The sequence below is a fragment of the Megalops cyprinoides genome, chromosome 8, assembly GCF_013368585.1.
Source record: "Megalops cyprinoides isolate fMegCyp1 chromosome 8, fMegCyp1.pri, whole genome shotgun sequence".
Taxonomy (NCBI): domain Eukaryota; kingdom Metazoa; phylum Chordata; class Actinopteri; order Elopiformes; family Megalopidae; genus Megalops; species Megalops cyprinoides.
The window spans coordinates 10,638,559-10,657,716 of NC_050590.1; the positions used below are offsets into that span (position 1 = coordinate 10,638,559).

At 41.1% G+C, this 19,158-nt stretch overlaps 1 protein-coding gene across 2 annotated transcripts in view; it reads right to left on the reverse strand.

The window, feature by feature from the left end:
- Positions 1 to 9,841: 9,841 nt before the first annotated feature.
- The window catches only part of LOC118782404 (SH2 domain-containing adapter protein F-like), a 72,800-nt gene continuing 63,483 nt past the window's right edge, over positions 9,842 to 19,158 (reverse strand). For both annotated transcript variants that reach the window (XM_036535746.1, XM_036535747.1), the window contains exons 5-7: positions 17,168 to 17,342; positions 16,726 to 16,845; positions 9,842 to 10,660 (exon numbers count right to left, since the gene is read on the reverse strand). In XM_036535746.1, coding sequence (XP_036391639.1) covers positions 10,474 to 10,660; positions 16,726 to 16,845; positions 17,168 to 17,342 — 482 coding nt within the window. In that variant the 3' untranslated portion in view covers positions 9,842 to 10,473. The remainder of the gene's footprint in view (positions 10,661 to 16,725; positions 16,846 to 17,167; positions 17,343 to 19,158) is intronic.

Genomic DNA, 19,158 nt, shown 5'->3' on the forward strand with positions numbered 1-19,158 from the left:
GAACCATGCTAAACAAGCAATACATAATTTTTCATGCAAGTAAATCTGATTATACTTCTTAGTGTACAGATAACGATTAAAGAATAGTGAGGTGATAAACACCAGACCACACAACAACTTTATGCATTAAAATCAATCAACTTCGTGACAGTTTCACAAGCACAACATTCTCACATGAAGCCAGTAAATTTTAAACTTGAACAAGAAACAGTTTAGGTTCAGAATGCACTTCACTTGCAAGAAACTTCATTTTGCTGGCAAGATTTTCAGGGATAATATAGGTTAATAGATACTAGATTTTAATGTGTCATATGGTGCACCATTACACATTCTTAACTACCGTTCTGGAACAGTTTGAGGCAGTCTTATTAAATCATTATATATGTATGAGCCTGTGTCAGCATTCCTCCCATGATAAATGTATCAAAGACAATGTCATTATCCAAGCTTAAAATTTTACATAGCTGTATTTCTTTCACACACTTAATTTTTACACACTTATTGTGGAACTATATTGAATGCTTTATGATAGCTTGATGAATGTGTCATTTATGACAGAACTATTAATGACTATAAAGTTATGTGCAAAACATATGAAGCTTTAATAATGCTCTATGTGGCTGTTATGTCATGGTTTTGCAGTTCTTTCATGCAGGGACTGTTTCTGTCAATAATTAGTTAAATACTGCTCATGCTTTCAAAAACGTGAAGACACTGTTAAAAAAAAAAAAAATAAATAAATTATATGCAGCTGGGATGGCAATGTAGCATAGCGGTAAAGAACAGGGCTTGTAACCGAAAGGGTAAGAGCGTCTGCTAAATGCCAACAATGTAATACGTAATGTATTGTAATGTCCACTAGGTGGCGAGATAATACCGCTAGAAATGTCAGCTTTTTATAAAGAACCATTATTTCCATTTATTAGAAAAAAAAATTCTCATGCCACGCCATTATTGATACACTTACAGCTGGAAGCTGACGGTTGCAATGAAATATAGTTTTTTTTTTTTTTTTTTTTCCAACAGCACATACATATAAAAAAAACCTGATCTCATGAAAAAGTAGTGAGATTCTGACATTTTTCAAAGTGGGACATCCGTGTCGGACATTTATCTCACCTGTATGTTCGTTACTCACTAGCAGGGGCACTAATTAGCTCATTCCACATCAGTTTCAGGACTACTGTAAATTAAACTAGTCAGTCTATCTAGTCTAGCTCGTCCATCTAAAAACGTACTACTTTCACCTTGCTGTTCATTATTATGTTATAACCACCAACATGTGCATTTTCTACAGTCAAATCCAGGATTTATTAAAAGCTTATAACATATAGTTTTCTCTTTCAGATCCTGCCTTACAGCTGTATTAATCAATAAGGACTTTACTGTGCTTTCTGGCAGCACTTGCTTTGCGTATACTACCTGTTCAATTAACATTTGCTTGACAGGACACCCAGTGTAGTTGTTTCTCATAGTCTTTCTCAAACATGGGCACCTGTATGCAGTTTATTGTGTGGCTTTTCTCATACGCCCTAAAATGAAATAAATGTTTCTGCATTAAAAGTTTCTCTTTGTGAAGTGCAGTCTGTCTCCCATGGTGCATCACCCTTTCCCGCTGACACATTATTTGTCCTTGGGCCACTTATTAAAGAGTTCCATATGTACATTAAGAATGGCATTCCCTCTATAATAATTTAAAAATAATGATTTATGCATTCATTAATAATGTGTCTGTAACCAGATGATTACAGTGTATAATGAAATTCATCTCACCTAAATGATCCAAAACTAAAAGGCACATTCTAGTTCCCCTCCTCTACAATAATGTGAGGTAGTTTGGTACTTTGAAGGGCTGATGAATCTATTGAAATGCCATTACAAATTTAAGGCATTTCACCACTCCTTTCACAATAGTTTTTTTTTTCTTTTTTCAAACCAAAATAAAATTAAATATGTTGTGTCAATTACAAACAAAATGTAATATTGCCTGCTCCATGTTTGTTATTGATTTTATGTAGGTGCTTTACTGCTTTGCTGCAAATCAAATCAGCACCATGGTCTTGAATTAATAACAATTTCAGAATATGATTACACAATACTGTAATAAGTCACCTAGTATTGTAGAAAACCTGTATTGCAGAAGAAGAGTTGTGTGGTACATGGATTCAGCTGTCCCTATCCAATAACCTCACTCACTGTATTGGTGGGATTTAAGTTAGTCCACATCCTTGACCCTGCCAAAGGTCCCAATGGTTTCATTTTATTTATTTATTTATTTATTGTCAGTACAGCTATAATTCTGGGTTGTACTGTATTTAAGGAGATGGCTGAAAGAGCTAAACATGCAGGATAGTGACAATGACATTTAGTTGATCACTTCAGAAAACAGCTGTCAGGTCATACTTTACCAGTCCTCATAGAATATGAGTTAGTTTCATGCATGGACCTGTCTGAGCACTGAGGGGAGAATAACAGCAGAGAAATTATGGAGACAAGAGGAGCAGATGTTAGAGGAGGAGTAGAAGGAAAGGAAAAAAGGCATGATATGCAGAAGAAATAGAGGGTAAGTAAAGAGACTCAGACTAAAAAAGACACAGTATGTCTTGTGGGAAATTCAAAGAATAAGAGGCACAGGTGGTCTAATTAACAATCAGAGTTTATGACAAAATCATCAGAAGGGGTTCAGGCATACAGAGGTGATTGTTCAAATAATCCACTGAGCAACAAGCATTCCTGCAGCGTCACTATCACCCATCATACTCAGTAGGAGGGTCCCAACTCATAACATGCCTGAGGCCAACATTCAATTCCCTGTACACCTTACTGGCTGTGGAAAGGAACTGTTCTGATGAACTGTTGTGATGAACCAATGCCTTTTGTGTGTAATACCAACGTAATCTTTTCCATTATTTTTCAAGAGTCTCTCAACCACCTTTTCAGTTTTTTTTTTATTTCATCTGGAAAATGCACTATGCCACATGTACAATGCTTTGTGATGATCTTGATTGTAAAAATGCACTACAACAAATATAAACTGATTGTTAGATTCTAATGTGTGTGTATGTGTGTGGTGAAGTATGCATGTGTCAGCCAGGCTTATTTATGAGTATGTGTCTGATGACCTTCAGTCCTCCAGACTATGAACATATAGCAGGATATCAAAATCATATCAACATACACATTTATGCATTAATTAACTAATTTCTACTATTAATTACAATTACTTGATACCACAAATACTTAATCAATTTTAAGTTTCCGCTATTTAATTTCAGTTTCCATTGCTACTCATCTACAGGGGAAATAGTGTGGGAAAGAAAGTCAAAATAAAGACTGAAAGAAAGCTTTGTATTAGCCTGTCTGTGAGATCAATGCCACTAACAGATTCTCCAAGCCCAGGGTTGATGAAGGACAACAGAACAGGGAAAGTACAGTCTTATGCAACATTACTCCATAGCTCAAGCCTTTCACAGCCTTTCACATACAGTGCAACTGAGAGGGTGGATCACCATCAAGTATGATCTTGAATAAACATCCTGTTGAAAACTGAAGAGTGAAGTCATAAGTGTTGCCTGGGTACACTGGCGGCAACCTGCAGCTGAAAATCAGTCAGAACAGCTGTCATGACGGTAGCTGTCTTTGCCCCGCCCACCCCTCCCTTTGGTTGCTCCTGTCAACAGCAACACCCCACCTGTCACCCCCCAGCCCAATCATCTAGATTAGAGCAATGAGAAAATTAATCTGAGACTAGAGAGCTACCTCACCATCTCTACTGCCCATGCCTGGTCAGTGCCAGTGGGCCTCTTAAACTGTACAAACCATCAGCCAATCAAACCATCGACAACGCCTGAGACAATAATGACAGGTGGAGGTCACGTCCTTAATTATGTGCAGCAAAGAGACTTTTTTGTCTCCTGCTTCTTTTGTCATTTTAATGTAGCAATTCCCCTGCTTCTGGCATCAAGTCTGTTACCTGAAATTGCTTTCAGCTGGAGGTGACTGAGCAGAATATGAAATCAGTTTGTGATTGACGCTGGCCGCTTCTCGCCCCTCCACGGATGCATTCTTTCGGGCTATGGCTTTCTCTCTCTCCTTTCTTTTCTAGGTCTTCTTTTGTCCACAGAGGATTCCTTTATCCGTTTCATTCGGTGTGGGTTAACCCTAGGTGAATAATCCCCATTCAGGGTGTGATTCCAGGGATGGGGATCACTGACAGCAGTGGGGCAGGGTTAGAGAACCAAAATCTCCTCAGAACAGAGAAAGCCCCAGCTGAGGAGGGAATTAATTGAATTTCTCTATAAAACAGCGTGCTCAGATGGGACGCTGCCTGAGAATTTATTACCACCAGAGAGACAGAGCTCATGGTGACCATGTAGAATAAATTACAGCTTTCACTCACATGCATCTTACAGCTCACAGAATTAGTGTATTTCTGTTCATCATCTGTAAAATTGATTTAAAATCAGTCATGTCATTTTCAGTTTTAATGGGGCCATGGCAGCTGCATGTGTTTGTTTTAAGCAGGCTGGAAACCACAGATGTGGGGCATGGTCAGGTGTGTCCTTGAAGCTCTGTGATGAAATGGGAAGAGATCTCTTTAACTGAGGAACCACTTTGTTGAATTTGCAGCATCAAACTGCCATAGATGTCATATTGACAGTGCCCCCCCCGTCCCCCGTCTTGGTCTGACCCACAGATAAACAGAAGCCAGTGGGGTGTCATACAGGAGCCTAGGAAGCTTTCCTGTTAGATACTAAATATTCATCTCCACAATACCTCATATGCATCTTCATTCCCTGTGAAACCATACAATCACTCATCAGTTCCTTCCCATGTTCACCTACAGAGACGAACAAACAGACCAAACTGACACAAATGACCTTTCCAAAGCAGCAGGTGGGGGGTAATTTCTGTATTTTTCTCCTAGTATTTTTCAGACACAGACATCCCCAAACGCGCCCCCCCCCCCCCCCCGGCTCCCAAAAAAATCTGCTGGTTCTTCTGCAGGTGTCTTAAAGGAAAGGGATGGGGAGTTCTCTCTACCATGTTGCAGAATTAGGTGGGCCTGTATCACCATACACCAGGGAATCAAAGCCTGCTTTAACAATACTGCCTTCTGAGCTCCTGATTAGAGGTAAGCTGCATTGCTGGAGCTGCAGTTCAGCAGGGACCTTAACATTATCAAAGCAGAGAGATTGTTCTCCTTTTAATTGGCTCACTGTTTTCCATCTCTCTTGATCCACCGATTCATTTGTTTAATTAAGTGTGCTGTTTTTAAACAAATCACCAGGGACATAACTGAAGGTTGGCTGATCACAGCAAGTAAGGAGTTTCTTATGTAGAGATATATTTTCCTGTTGATTAATTCATGTCTTACACAATAATACAGTGAAGCTTGTATTAGGACCTGAAGTCAACATGACAGTTTGCCCTTATCAGGTTTTTGGTTGATGAAACTACAGTAGATATGTGGAAAAATGTTGAAGGGGAAGTGTACCTCAATTAAAATTAGCAGGTCTCACAATCTACTGATCTTTGTGATTGACAGAGGAAAACACAAACATACTATACATGAAGTATATTGATTAATCAGGAATAAAAATGAATCTGCTGCTTGATTATTAATTTAAACACAAATACTGTAGTGGGTGCCCGAGAAGCAGGTTTGTCCCTAGCAAGTTTATTATCAACCTCAAATCAGTTATTTAATTAAATCTGTTCGACCAAGCCCTAAGGAACCAGATGACACGTGTTGGGTACAGACAGAGCTTTAAAGCAGGTTTTATTTCCATCCCACATGACACCTCTGAAACTAGCTGTGCTGGAAGAATGGCTGACCCACACCACTCTGATCACCATTATATGGCCCTGATGCCTAACAGGCCATGCTGCTGAGTTGCACTTAAGGTTCACCTTAGCAACAAGTTATCCTCAGTGGTGTTTGTGGAAAGCTACTGTGAGCCAAATTAGGTGACATTTCGGGCTGAAAACTGATGATTGTGGTTGTCATTTCATTTTTGTCCTCTGAAAAAACCTGATTAACATATCTGTGTGAATGTGGGAGATGGTTCACAATGCACAGTGAAGGATGGAAAAAAATGAACTCTGTCTACCATTTTCTTCCTATTCTATTACAGCTGTAATAGCTTTTCGAGCATTATGCAATCACAGTGAGCAGCTCTTTTGCTAACTACAATGACATTTCTGTTGTCCATTGTGTTTTCAGGATGGTTTTCAAAAGTGGATAAAAGTGCGTGTAATATGTGTGAAGGTCAGGTTCTTCCAGCAAATTGGAGGGGCTCAGAAAATAATGAACACTTGCACTTAACCCCTTAAGTGCCATGATGCTCCAGCACAGGGTGCATTAAGCTCAGCTGAGAACTGTCTCATTGTGGAACTGTACACATCCTGTCCCCGTACTGTTGCTATACTTACTGTATGCACTTTTGTAAGTCGCTTTGGATAAAAGCGTCTGCTAAATAAATAAATGTAAATGTAAATGTAAATTAAAGTGCAAGTAACTGGCCACTGTCATACCTGGAGGAGTTAGTTAGACCAGGATGAGATCACACCACAGAGAGAAAGAGACCTCACAATGGGGCCGGCTCATAAATGCTACTTTATTTCCAGTCATAGCATCTCATAGCATCTCAATATCTCCATGTCCAAACAATACATTCAGTATGTACATTTGGTGAAGGTGGAATATTACAGTGTACTCACATGGACCTCATATATGACTACTCCAGCAGACGGGAGGTAAGGGTGCACAAGAGGGTAGATACAGGATGACTGTCCCACAACGTGAGGGGAAAAGACTTGCAGGTTCCTACAGACGTATGTACAGTATAATAGAAATGAAAAATAAAAATGCAAAGAAAAATACAAAACAAAGCTTGCCTCCCTCCATCCATTCCACCTCTCTTTTGTAAACAACTTGTAACTAGTGAGACTGCTAACTAGTTACAAAAAATAGCTCTGGTCACCTACAGGCAACAGACCAGCTACCATACTGAAAATACAGTCCACCTTCTCAGAGTGTGATATCTCCCTCAACCTATTCCACCGTAGCATTAGATAATCAGAAAGTTTTCCTTTTCTCTGCATTTTACCAATTTTATTGACTTGTTACTAGCAAGCAGAAAAGACACCTGTGTGCACAAACCAAAACTGAAAGCTTTCCCTCCTCCTCCTACACAGCCAGGCGTGTCTCCATCTACCTGGATGTTCAATGTTTATTACTAATGCTTTATATTTAACCCCACGTGGCACCTGCTTTGACTACAGGCTGAGCCCTATGGCCCAGGTTTGAAACCAGCAGCGTGACTTGCCTACAGTGACCGAGACAGTGGCGGAACAAATTGGCTCCTTTCTGCTGGAGATAGGGGTTGGTATGTCAGTCAGGGTTTGCTTCTCTCACCACACTCAGGTATTAGATCAGGTGATTTGTGCCTGCAAATTATCTGGATGACATCAGTGGAGCAGCATCTGCCCTCCAACGAAAGTCCACTGCATTCATGAAAAAATTAAGAAAAAAAAAGCATGAAAGCATGAAAAAAAAAGCCATTGGCTGCATACAACTGTGCTGGAGGATTCACCTTGCATAAGCACTGCAATGTGAGTGTAGAGGTTACTGTGGTGGAATGAGCCTACTGTAGAATAGGCGATTCCAAAACATGGTTCCATAAAGGGGGAAAAGGAAATAAAATACAAAATATAATGCATAATAGATTCAACAATTTACTTGCTACTTCATCCTTTTTTGATTTCATAAATATGTTTATTTCAGCCGAAACGATCATAACGATCATAGCCACGATCAAAACGATCATAACCATGTTCTGGTCTCATTGAGTGAAAGATATCAAACTGGAGTAAACCATTGTCAGCCTCGTTCCATGTAGAGTTGACACTAGGCATAAGCCTTTTTAGCATGGCCACTGTTCAATTGTGAGTGAATATAGCTAACAGAATGCAGCTATTAAGCTTGGAGGATGTATGGACATTGGAAAGAAAAGCAAACCAGGAATCTGTGGCATACCTTTTGCAATGTTACTTGAAATGGGTCACAAAAACAAAGTTTGACAATCCAGAACCTTACTTTACTGCCCTCTGGAGGACACATCAGAGAGAAGCACACTTTTATGAATAAGAGGGAAGAGAGGCAATGAACACCTCTCTTTCTAACTTTGCCTTTGAGGACGATGGGAACATAATCTCCATTCCAGAGAAAATAGCAGAATAAATTAACAGCAGGGGTTTGAAGGATGACTCTAATCTCTGGGCTGCCCTTCAAGAAGCTATTGGGACAATAAGAGTCCACAGAAAAGTACACAGAATAAGGATCAAATACTATTTCTTAAAGTGCCTGAGATAGTAAGATACCTACTTTAAAAAAAAGGTCATTTCAGGAAAACAAACGGCCATGGTGGTGTTTCAAGCTGCAAGCTATTCTGTCCACACAGGTCCTTTGGGGAATCATCCTTGCTCTTTTTAAACCAAGGGCTTTAAATAATTACTTGTATGGTAGCTCACCAATTCCACCGTCATTTGATGCCTCAAAGTGTCTTAGCATTAGGACACAGAGGCTTAAACAAGAAGCAGAAATCAAAACACAATTACACAGATACACAGGTGATGTACTGTACCTCTGGTTATCAAGCCCCACAAAACAATGTATTTGCACTGAGCAAAGACCAAATATTCAGCAGTAACAATTGTGAAAAGCATCTGCAATAATTACCCATAAAAAAATGACAACTGCAGAAGAATCTTTGAAAGCGGCACACTGGCGATCAGCTAATATTTTGTGCTGATTTTACCCATGCAACAAGGCATTGACCAAACCTTTGCTACTGGCACCACAACACTTGTATCACACAACCACATAGCAGATGCATGTCACACACTAATGAAAGTATGCAAAACTTTAAACTCTTCTGATTAACATCTCTTTTTACGTGTCTTTCAAAAGACACAATTTTATGGATATAGGAAATGGTGGGGAGAAGGGGGGGGGGGTCGATTTTTTGCAATCCCATTGTACCTATTGATCTGTAGATGGGTGAATAGTATTGATTTTCTGAGGTAGACAATGCAGGTACTGTATATTTCATTCTTCCCATTCAGAACCAGCTCAGCATGAAGACTTTGAAGGTAATCTCGGTCATTAAAGAGGACCCTTTCTGCCTATGATCAATAGAGGAAAAGCATGGTAGCTGTTCCATCTGTGTTTCCCTGAAGACTTCTGGTTATGTGGGGCTCTGTCCACAGAAACAATGGAAACGCCAGGTGCGGACGGAGGTTAGAACAAACACAGGGCCAGGCAAGCCCTGACACTCAATGTTCCTTAACTCTGCACAAACAAACGCAAGTCTAGATGAACACAGTGAAAGTGGCGTCTGGTCATATGAATCATATGTTTACAGTCCAAACATAAATAAACCCACCAGGAGCCAAGCAGACAAAGGTTAAAAGTAGTCACCCAGGAAGAACAGACAGCTTGAAAGCTTGCATGCGGGCATGCTTTTATGGCTACTACAAGAGATGATGTGTCTTCATACACATTCCGGTGATGGCATTCATTACTGCTGTTACAGCTGCTGCCTGTCCCAACTCCACTTTTGGCCACCAATGGGACCTTATGAAATGTACAGTATTGACATACAGGTCATTTCCTCAGTTTGTTTATTACGTTCTTGCTTTATTAATAACTTATTAACATGTGCACAACCAAACCCAAAGAACAATTACATTAATGAAATATTAATGAAAAAAAAAAAGCTTTCATACAGGGGACAAGTTGAAACATGCTCACTAATTCTCAGTGGCTGCTCCAGGCTCTCCCCTTTAGTCATGTACAGTACACCCAGCACAGTCCCTTGTGGGTCCATTCTGAAAGGCAGGTCAGTGTATGAAAACTGCACTATCAGCAGCAAACAGTGGCAGTGAAACACACAATCACAAAAAAATACAGGCATCACATCTGATTGTGCAGACTTGCAAAAACAAAAAAATCCACAAAAAAGCAATTTCTTCCAATTTATGAGTCAATGTAATTCTCATCTCCAACACAGTTCCTTTTCATTGTAATATGGGCTTCCTCACATAAAAAAAAAAAAAAATAGGAGCAGGCCAAGAAGCAACCTTCTGAGGAATGCAGACTCCTCTCACATATTTCAGCAGAGAGCTAATCTGTGTAGGGATGCAATGAGACAGGTAGAAGGTGCGGATCTGAGATCAGGGTGGAAGGCTGATATGAGGGACTAATACAGCAATGTGTGACCATCATCTTCCTTTACCCTTAGACCTCTGACCCCTCACCGCTCCCGAGATTCTCACTCAGACCTGTGTGGGCCAGAGGTCTGGTGAGGCAGAGGGAGTGGAATCAAGGTGGGCCCAAAGGGGTCCCAGGGGTGGATATCTGACACCTCTGATATGGGAATTGGTCCTGTGGGCATGTCACTCAAGAGACTATAATGTCCTGATGGCCACAGGGTACAGTAGTGACATGTGCTCGGCCCCCTTGATGGGCAGCTTGTGGCTGGAGTAGAAGTGGATGATCTCTGGCACACTGTCGAAGAGGCTGCTGTTTTGGCCAAGGACATACTTGTTCTCTTTGGTCCGGGACAGTTTCATGTGCATGAAGCCTTGGCTGCTCCTGGGAGAGAGGGAGAGAGGGGGAGAGAGAGACGGAGAGAGGGGGAGAGAGAGGGGGAGAGAGAGAGAGAGAGAGAGAGAGAGAGAGAGAGAGAGAGAGAGAGAGAGAGAGAGAGAGAGAGAGGGGAAAACAATATCAGTGAAAATCCCTTCTATCCTTCCTTGTGTTTCTCAGATGGGGGGGGGGGGGGTGGATGGGGCAGCTAAGAAAGAGCTTCATATCTCACTGCTCTGTGGCTTTTTTACTGTGATTTGGCTGCCTTGTCCAAATGAGAAATACTACCCCATTACAGCAGTTCTACTGCAGAGGAATAAAAAGCTGCAAACGAAAGGTTGGTGACACAATCTTTTAATCACACTGCAGACCTGCAGAGACAGTGTAGAGGAGAATCTCTAGGTGTACAAAAAAAAAGTCCATGAGAACCTATAAATCAGCCACCCCTTTAAAAAGTGCAGGCAGATAACACAAGTTTTGGTTGTGAACATTGGGTGCGTGGCCCAGCAAACATTTATCTTTCCATATGCTGCAATATCCAGGACACATCAGCTCAGTGCATTGTGAAATATAACCAAGTCAAATGTAAAAGGCACCCAACAGTAGGTTTTTCCTGGCAACTCATGCTCAGCACTGGAAAGCTCAGTCTGATGCTTGCAAAAAAGGCCATTTCGTATTTAAACGATGGGATAAAAAAAGCAGATACATATGTGCTTGGGTACATGTGCTTGTGCCTCTGTCTACCACCACCAGTAGGTAGAGATCTTACATGAGAAGCAATTCCAGTCCTCACCCATCTCCGATCAAACAAAGACATCATGACAGCGTGGGCTACAGGACTCTTCATTATTATTTTATTCTGCAGGATGACGATAATTAATTGCAGAAAAGAAACAAAAGTATCTATAATGATTTAGGAACTGTAGTTTTACAATTATCTTGGATTCAAATTCAGCTGATATTGCAGTGCCATACTTATTGTCCGGCTCATGCACTATAATACGACAGATGTTGAATGTGATGCATCTTTTTAACTGAAGAAATGTGTATAAAGCTTTGCTCTACTGAACTCAGAAAAAGCATGGAGGATCATGATGATTATACTGCTATAGACTAACACTGTTCTCCATTTCAGTCACTCCACTCAAGCCCACAACTATCTAATAGCATAATTACATCAGTGGCTAATCCCCCTGGCAGTTACAAGTAGCTCTTGGTTTGCCACAATGTACCAGAATACAAATTTAGATGCTATAGACATTACTGATGAACTGCACAGTATACAGCTGTCACATAATGCTAGGTCCCAGTTCACTAACCTCCCAAACCATCACTGTCAACACAGTGAGTCTCCAGCTCTCCCACAGCCTCCTTTTTCTGTGTTGCACACACCTCATGCCCTGAAGCTCAAAGTAACCAAAAGCAAGAGGACACAGCTGGAGGAGAGGCCAAAGACGACCTGTGGATATGTGCACTGGAGAAAACTGGAGTCCTACAGTAACAGGAGAATTCAGACCAGATGGCTGTCCATCACTGTCATTGTGTGACGTGTGAGAACAGACAGCTGCCGAGAGACCTATTATGATTTCAATGTTGCTGCCCATTCACCATCTTTGGCCTGTTCTGGCAGTCAGGAAACAGAAGGAGAATCTTCGTCTCCAGCTCATTCCATATCCCACTGCTGCCATATTGAATAAATAATAAAGATTACGAAACCTTCCACAGAAGGTGTCATTATTACGGACGCTCACATAATTATTAGTTGCAATACATTTTGCAAGCGAAAGGATTTAGCATGTTCCTAAGCTGTGCCAAAGGCATCTATTTTAAAAAAGTAATTTTTGTGTAAACTTGGCTATGTTTAATGATGAATGTTGTCTAGAGATACTGATGACTAGGGTTACAGGATCTTCCATTTAAAAGCCACAGACATCAATATGAGCATTTTGAATTCCCGGCTGATTTCACTGTCGACCTTCCTCTTATCACATTTCAGCTGGGCAGAGAAGCTATGACACATTAGATACCGAACAGCTGGTAAAGGAAACAGGAGACTATTGCAGACAATGAGAGAAATTTTATTTTCTGTCAAATGTACAGATTTTACTCTTAAGTGTTTTTTTTTTCCCTAACCAGCACATATCTTTTTTTACTATACTAAACTGCAAAATAGTCTAACTTCTGTGAGATCCACTTTGTCACAACCAGACAGGTAAAAATCTTTTGCTTTGATATAACATTTCAACAGTCCATGTTTACAGCAGGGGTTTTTAAGGTTTAAGCCTTATACACACAGGCAAGTGCACGTAAGCATGCACACACACACACACACACACACACACGTATATATTAGGACCAGAATAACAATAATAAACACCTCTTAGTTACAGTCTATTACATATGTCTGTAATATTATTGATGCCCTTGTTCATAAAAGAGTCTGATTTAACCACCAGTTCAGAATATCATAGATTTACATGTACAACACATATATCTGGCAGGCAACTGGCCTTTCTTAACATGGTTGTAGTGGAAAAAGAAACTCTTCCCACTCCACTGACATGCTGGCTCAAATTACCGATGTTAAGAGCTGCTGTTATTTTTTCTTAAAATCACTCCAGGCCTTTCAATGCTCCCATGTGGTCAAACATCAACCAGCCTTAAAGCATAACCCTTTGTGTTCCCCCTTTATCAGCGATTGCTTTCTGTACCTCCTGTACGCTGTAATGCAGGCTTCGAGCCCCTCCTGTGAGTACAAAGACGGTGGCACTTTAAAGAGGCTGGTGAAAGGCAGAGGTGTGTTGAGATTCTAAAAAGGGCACGGTAGGTGAGACATTAAAAGATCCTCCTACACGAGGAGGTTAAGACCGGACTACACGCTCATTGAAGCCTGAATCCTCATCAGCAATGGACGCCACAAACGTGTGACTTAATGGCATCATGAATTTTTCAGCAGCTTTGAGATGTGAAGAAGCGTCTACATGCAGGGTCTCTAGTGTAAAGCATTCCAAGAAAAAAAAAAAGCCTTTCAACATCAGCAGACTGTACTCAAGAATTACCATCTACATGCACAGCACCGTGCCAGGCTATGTACATCAAAATGCTGATCAGTGTGTGGATTTTAAGATAAGATAAAATAAGATTAGCAGTAACACACAGCAGTAAACAAATTTTAAACATAGAGCCAAGATGAAGTGTGATTTAGCATTCATAGCTTCCTACCAAGGTCAAATTGAGCAATTTAAGTAAACAAGCTGCTTAAGCAACTATGATCAGAGGTTGGAGTAAAACAAAGGGCACACAGGACCCTTTCAGAACAGTTTAAAATCCTTGCCTGTTAGCCTCCATCTCGTCACAGCGTCCCCAACCAAGTGTTACAGCGGCCAAGAGCACAGAACAAACAGCACGTTCCAGACCCCTGATATACGCTAAACATCCTCAGGATCATCCTGTCACAGACAGGCCTGTCAGCCTGCCCACCCATATCCCCTTTCACTGCGTGACATTTACAGAGCTGTCCAGGAGGCTGGAAACTAACAGAGCACTTATCCGCCTGTGTACAAACACTGTGCGACTTCTCTCTGATGGACAAAAAAAAAAAGATGTGCAGCCCTACAAAAAGGCACCTTTCATTATTAAACCATTTCACGCTTTATATTACATTACTGTCATTTAGCAGATGCTCTTATCCAGAACGACTTACACAGATTACAGTTTTGTCCAGTTACACAGCTGGATATTTACCGAGGCAATTGTGGGTTAAGCACCTTCCCCAAGGGTACAGCAACAATGCCCCAGCAGGGAATCAAACAGGCAACCTGCTCCTTACCATTACACCACCACTGTGTTTTGCACACATGGGGAGTAATTCATGTCACAGTAGATCATCTATTAACCAAATGAATGATATTTGTGGCAAATAAAAGCATGACTACATTACTAATGCACCTTAGTCCTTTTGTACGCAAGTTGTAAAATATTTCCAACTTCCCCCCAGCGTGACTTATTTTATGCTATGTAACACGTGTGTTAAATTATGTTGTTCATTATGTTTTCATTAGCATTATTAAGCTTCTCATAGTTTTCATGACTGCATTTTCTATACTTTGTAACATTAAATCAGTTTCCTCAAAGCTAACGTTAGCTAGAAATTTTCCAATCTAGTGTTCTAATCACACTGGTGTGACCGTACACATGAAAGGGTTAAAGGTAGTAACAAATGTTAACCAGAAATGAAGCAGTGTTCAAATTATCTTGGATGAGCAGCCATTGAGAAAATATTAAGCTTGAGCAGATAATTAAGTGTTGCTTTACTGGGCCTGCATAACAACACATCTTGTTGTAAACAAAAGACCCTTTCACCCAATTATTAACTTTCGGTAAAAGATGCCATCATGATATCTTAAACTGTTAGGAAGCAATGAATGCTTCACAAACAAGTAATGTCATGCCCAGCAGTGCATTATGTATTCTTATATGCATGAAGCTATACCTCTCGCAAAGCCAGACCAATAATATGAATCTCAGCAGTCCGTTTTGCACTCCTTTCTTGCACAGTTTAGAGCAGATATGAGCCAAGTAGCTCTGGAGCATCTGGGTCATGAAGAATGGCAGCTCTCTGAGTGACACGTCGCCTCGATTGGCTTGGTGGACGGCCTTTTTCCCGTCGGCCCCTTGCAGTGAAATAACAAGCAGCATCAAAAGAGCAAAAGTAAAAAAAAAAAAAAAATGACTAAGCAGGAGTAGAATGAGAGGGACAGAAAGGTTACAGCGTGACACTGCTCTCAGTGCAGGACAGCTCCCTGCTGTGGCTGTGACTTCCTATGGAGGCTAAACAGTTTGCCTCCGTCTCCCGGTGTGCACAGACAGCAGGCCCCTTGTCACCGAAGCGCCACAAGCCAGCAGGTCGCAACCAACCCCCCTGACCAAATCACCACTCATCTTCTGAAGTCTGTCTGCCCAATCAAGCCTGTGAGTGTAACTGCCGCATGGTCAGGCAGATCCTAAAGCTCAAATTAACAGAACTGTCTGTCAGTCTCGGAGGGCTGGCTCAAGACATCACCATTCTCTTGCCAGCAGTCATCAGTGCAAAGTGGCCTGATGAAGACTCCGGACCACAGCCCTATCCTTCTAATATATGTGTGTATAATGAAGTAATATTCTCACATTATCTATCTTGCCAACTCATCCACATTGCTTACTGAGGAAAAAAGAAAAATACAATCTTTATGATTCAGAATTTGCCAACCACTCAAAATGTCAGTTTTTACAAGTGTATATGTGCACTTTGGACACATGCACACTGGAATTTTTAACACCTTGACCTAGAGTACTATCCCATCAGCATCTTTCTTAATAAGGTCAATACAACACTCTTACAACATTGACTCCTTGAATCTATTTATTTTGGTTTCTCTGTACTGCCTCACTCACATATGACAAGTGACACTTCTATACTTATTTCCCTGGTCTGAGGGAACTATGGTCAGGCAAGGGGGGGAAGGTCACGGTCAGGTAGCCTGTATCCAATGTCAGGGCAAAGTAAACAAATAAAAGCTCATGCCTTGCAGCTCTGGGGGTCAAGTAACGGGGTGTGCGGGATTCAGGTTTGAGTGCATCATGGAGTCAGTCTATGGATGGGGGTAGTGGGGGTCATCAGTACAGAGGAGGACGTAGGAACCTTTTTAATAAAAGGGAGGCTGAGTCAGCTTCAACGTTCACATAATCATAAAGGTATCCTGCTGACAGGACTTGAAGAGTGTAAATGAACATATCTATGTAGATGGATGTGTTCTACAGTCTGTATTGGCATTATTGTGTCTGTGAAATACACAGGTTGTATAAAAAAGAGAACAAGAACAATGTTGTATGAATTGGGGGAATGGGGGGGGGGGGGGGTGCGCAGAAGAGAGAATCTTTTGTCTGCAGACTGCATAATGGAAACAAGAGCTGTATCGCAGAGATTTTTAAAAAAATGTTAGAGAGGGTGGTGTTACACTGTGTGTGTGTGTGTGTGTGTGTGTGTGTGTGTGTGTGTGTGTGTGTGTGTGTGTGTGTTACAGTGGTCTTACTTGAGTGAGAGGGAGAAGTCATTCTTGCTGGTCTCACTGTTCCTAACCAGGTAGCTGGCCTCCTTGCATAGCCTCAGCAGAGACTCTGCATCTGTCCGACTGATCGCTCCATGGTACCAGCTGGGAAGCGAGAGGGAGACAAAGGAACAGGGAGAGGCAAGTTTGACATGGAAGATGTCACCAAGCAGAAGCAATTACTGCTCGATATACCTCCAACCAAAAAGATCTTATCTTATTATGCTAACACATAAAATCAATGATGATGCATCCCTCTATGTCTGTTTTAGTTGTACTGTCACTGAGTGCGTAGGCCATACACCAGTTTAATGTTAAAGGACCGCACTGCATTGTCCCTTCTCCTGTTTGCACAGTAATCCAACCTGCGTAAGCTGATCTAAAGCAAAAACAAATTCGACCGACGAGAGAAAGGAGCATCACTCACAACTGGCTCTCGAGAGGCATGGAGGGGTCAATGCGCTCTCCCAGGGCAGGGGTGCAGTGGTCCAGTGAGCCCAGTTTGGTGTTCACCAGACAGCCACTGGAGTGCCGCTGGGACAAACGTGCTTTTCCCTCCTTGGTGGGTGACATTTGGGACTTCTCCATGTCGTCAAACTGTACTATAGGGGAGGAGAGAGGGACACGGAGAGTTCAAGGCGGCTGCTCACCACAGTTCCCTTTCAGTTCACCTGCATCATTGTAGAAGAGGGGCTGATATTGAGTGTGAATAATAGCTTTAAGCCACCATAGTGTCTTAGTCTTGCAGAACTAAGATGAGGATAAAGAGGATTTTACAAGCGGTCATGGAGTAAAGAAGCTTGTTTTGGATGTGTGATGTATTACATTTTTATTGGTTTAGTGGAAACATAAAATTTAATAACGTTTAACATTTACGATACAGTACAAATCCTTTTTGAAAGTGCTAGGCTGTTTCATATCACATTTTATGCATTCTTCACACAGTAATTTTGACTGAATCTATTGGTAGCTGTCTGATTCATTAAACATTCTATGCCTCTCAGAAAAGTCATTCTGGCTCTATGGCACTGGAATACCAAGCGTATTTATGTTCCCAACATTTCTAAAATAATAATAAAAAAATTGATCACTTTTTGAAGGATGGCAATGAAGTACAAAAAGTGCAAAAAATATCAGTCTAGATATATGATGTGTCATTAAACTAATCTCCATGTTCTAATAAGAGTAAAGGACAGAACTATAGCAAGATCATCTTCTGTGAACATTAATTTTTGACTGGTATCTGTAGTGCACCGATGACCCTCTCATAGTGAAGCTATGGTAGCATATGCTGCCAATCATTGGTTCATTTGAACCAATAAAATGACAGAACTCTCAACTGCATATCACTGCACTTCATCTATGTTACTGACAGAACATCACAGCTCCATCCATTTGGGGGTTAGCGATGCTCCCCCTGCTACTTTTTGGCTGATGAGCATGGGCAGGTATGGAGGGCAGGTGTGCTTGGAGCCATGGTTTTAAAGGATTACAGCATGCCTGCTGAACTCCTTAGATCAGTGGATTAAACCACAAAGAGAACAGACAAATGCGCAGGAGAGAGCAGTCACAGAGTCTGTGGAACCTCGCATGAGGAGGTGGGTGGTGGCTTGATGTTTAACATCAGTCTCCCTGCAGGATGGGACCTCTGAAGCTTCCAATATCAGCTCACTTAAGGATACTGGCCCCTCAGGGAGAAACAGCCTCTTTTAATAGCAGCACCATCTAACATATTTGCCTTTTCTGCCCAAGATGAATTGATTTAAGGCTTAAGAATACCACATCAAATTATTCTACTGAAAAGAAGAAGAAAAGGAATACAAAGGCAGCTCTTATTCCTTCTACACGAAAGCTTTCTCCCATACTTTAATGGACAATATTGTTGGACTTCTCTAATTACACTGACTGGACAAAATGATTACAGACAAGGAGGCACTCACAACGCATCAATTTTTGGGCAGAATTCTGCTGTCTAGACTGGATCTGGAGTCAGGGTATAGCTTTTCTGATTACTGGAGGATATCATGGCATCAAGTCTCAGAGGGTTCCACTTGATTTAAAAAATTGAGGGTATTTTGATTGATTTTGATGTGATGCACAATTCAAAGTGTCATCTTTACTGTGTCTCCGCAACATTTAAAATACACTGCCTAGAGCAGTTACTAAACTGAGGAGAAAAATGGCATAGAAGCTTTATAAAATCATAGACGGTTAACATTATTATTACATGCAGCAGCATAGCTCAATTTCTATTCATTCACTTCCATCACTGAACACTAGGGGCTCCCCTCTACCTCCTGAAAATGGTTTGCATCCTGGCTTGAATGTGAAAATACTTTGAAACTTTGGGTTGAAGCTCACTCAAATACTTCACAAAAGAAAAAAAAAAGGAAATCTTTCTTAAAATGATCACAAAGA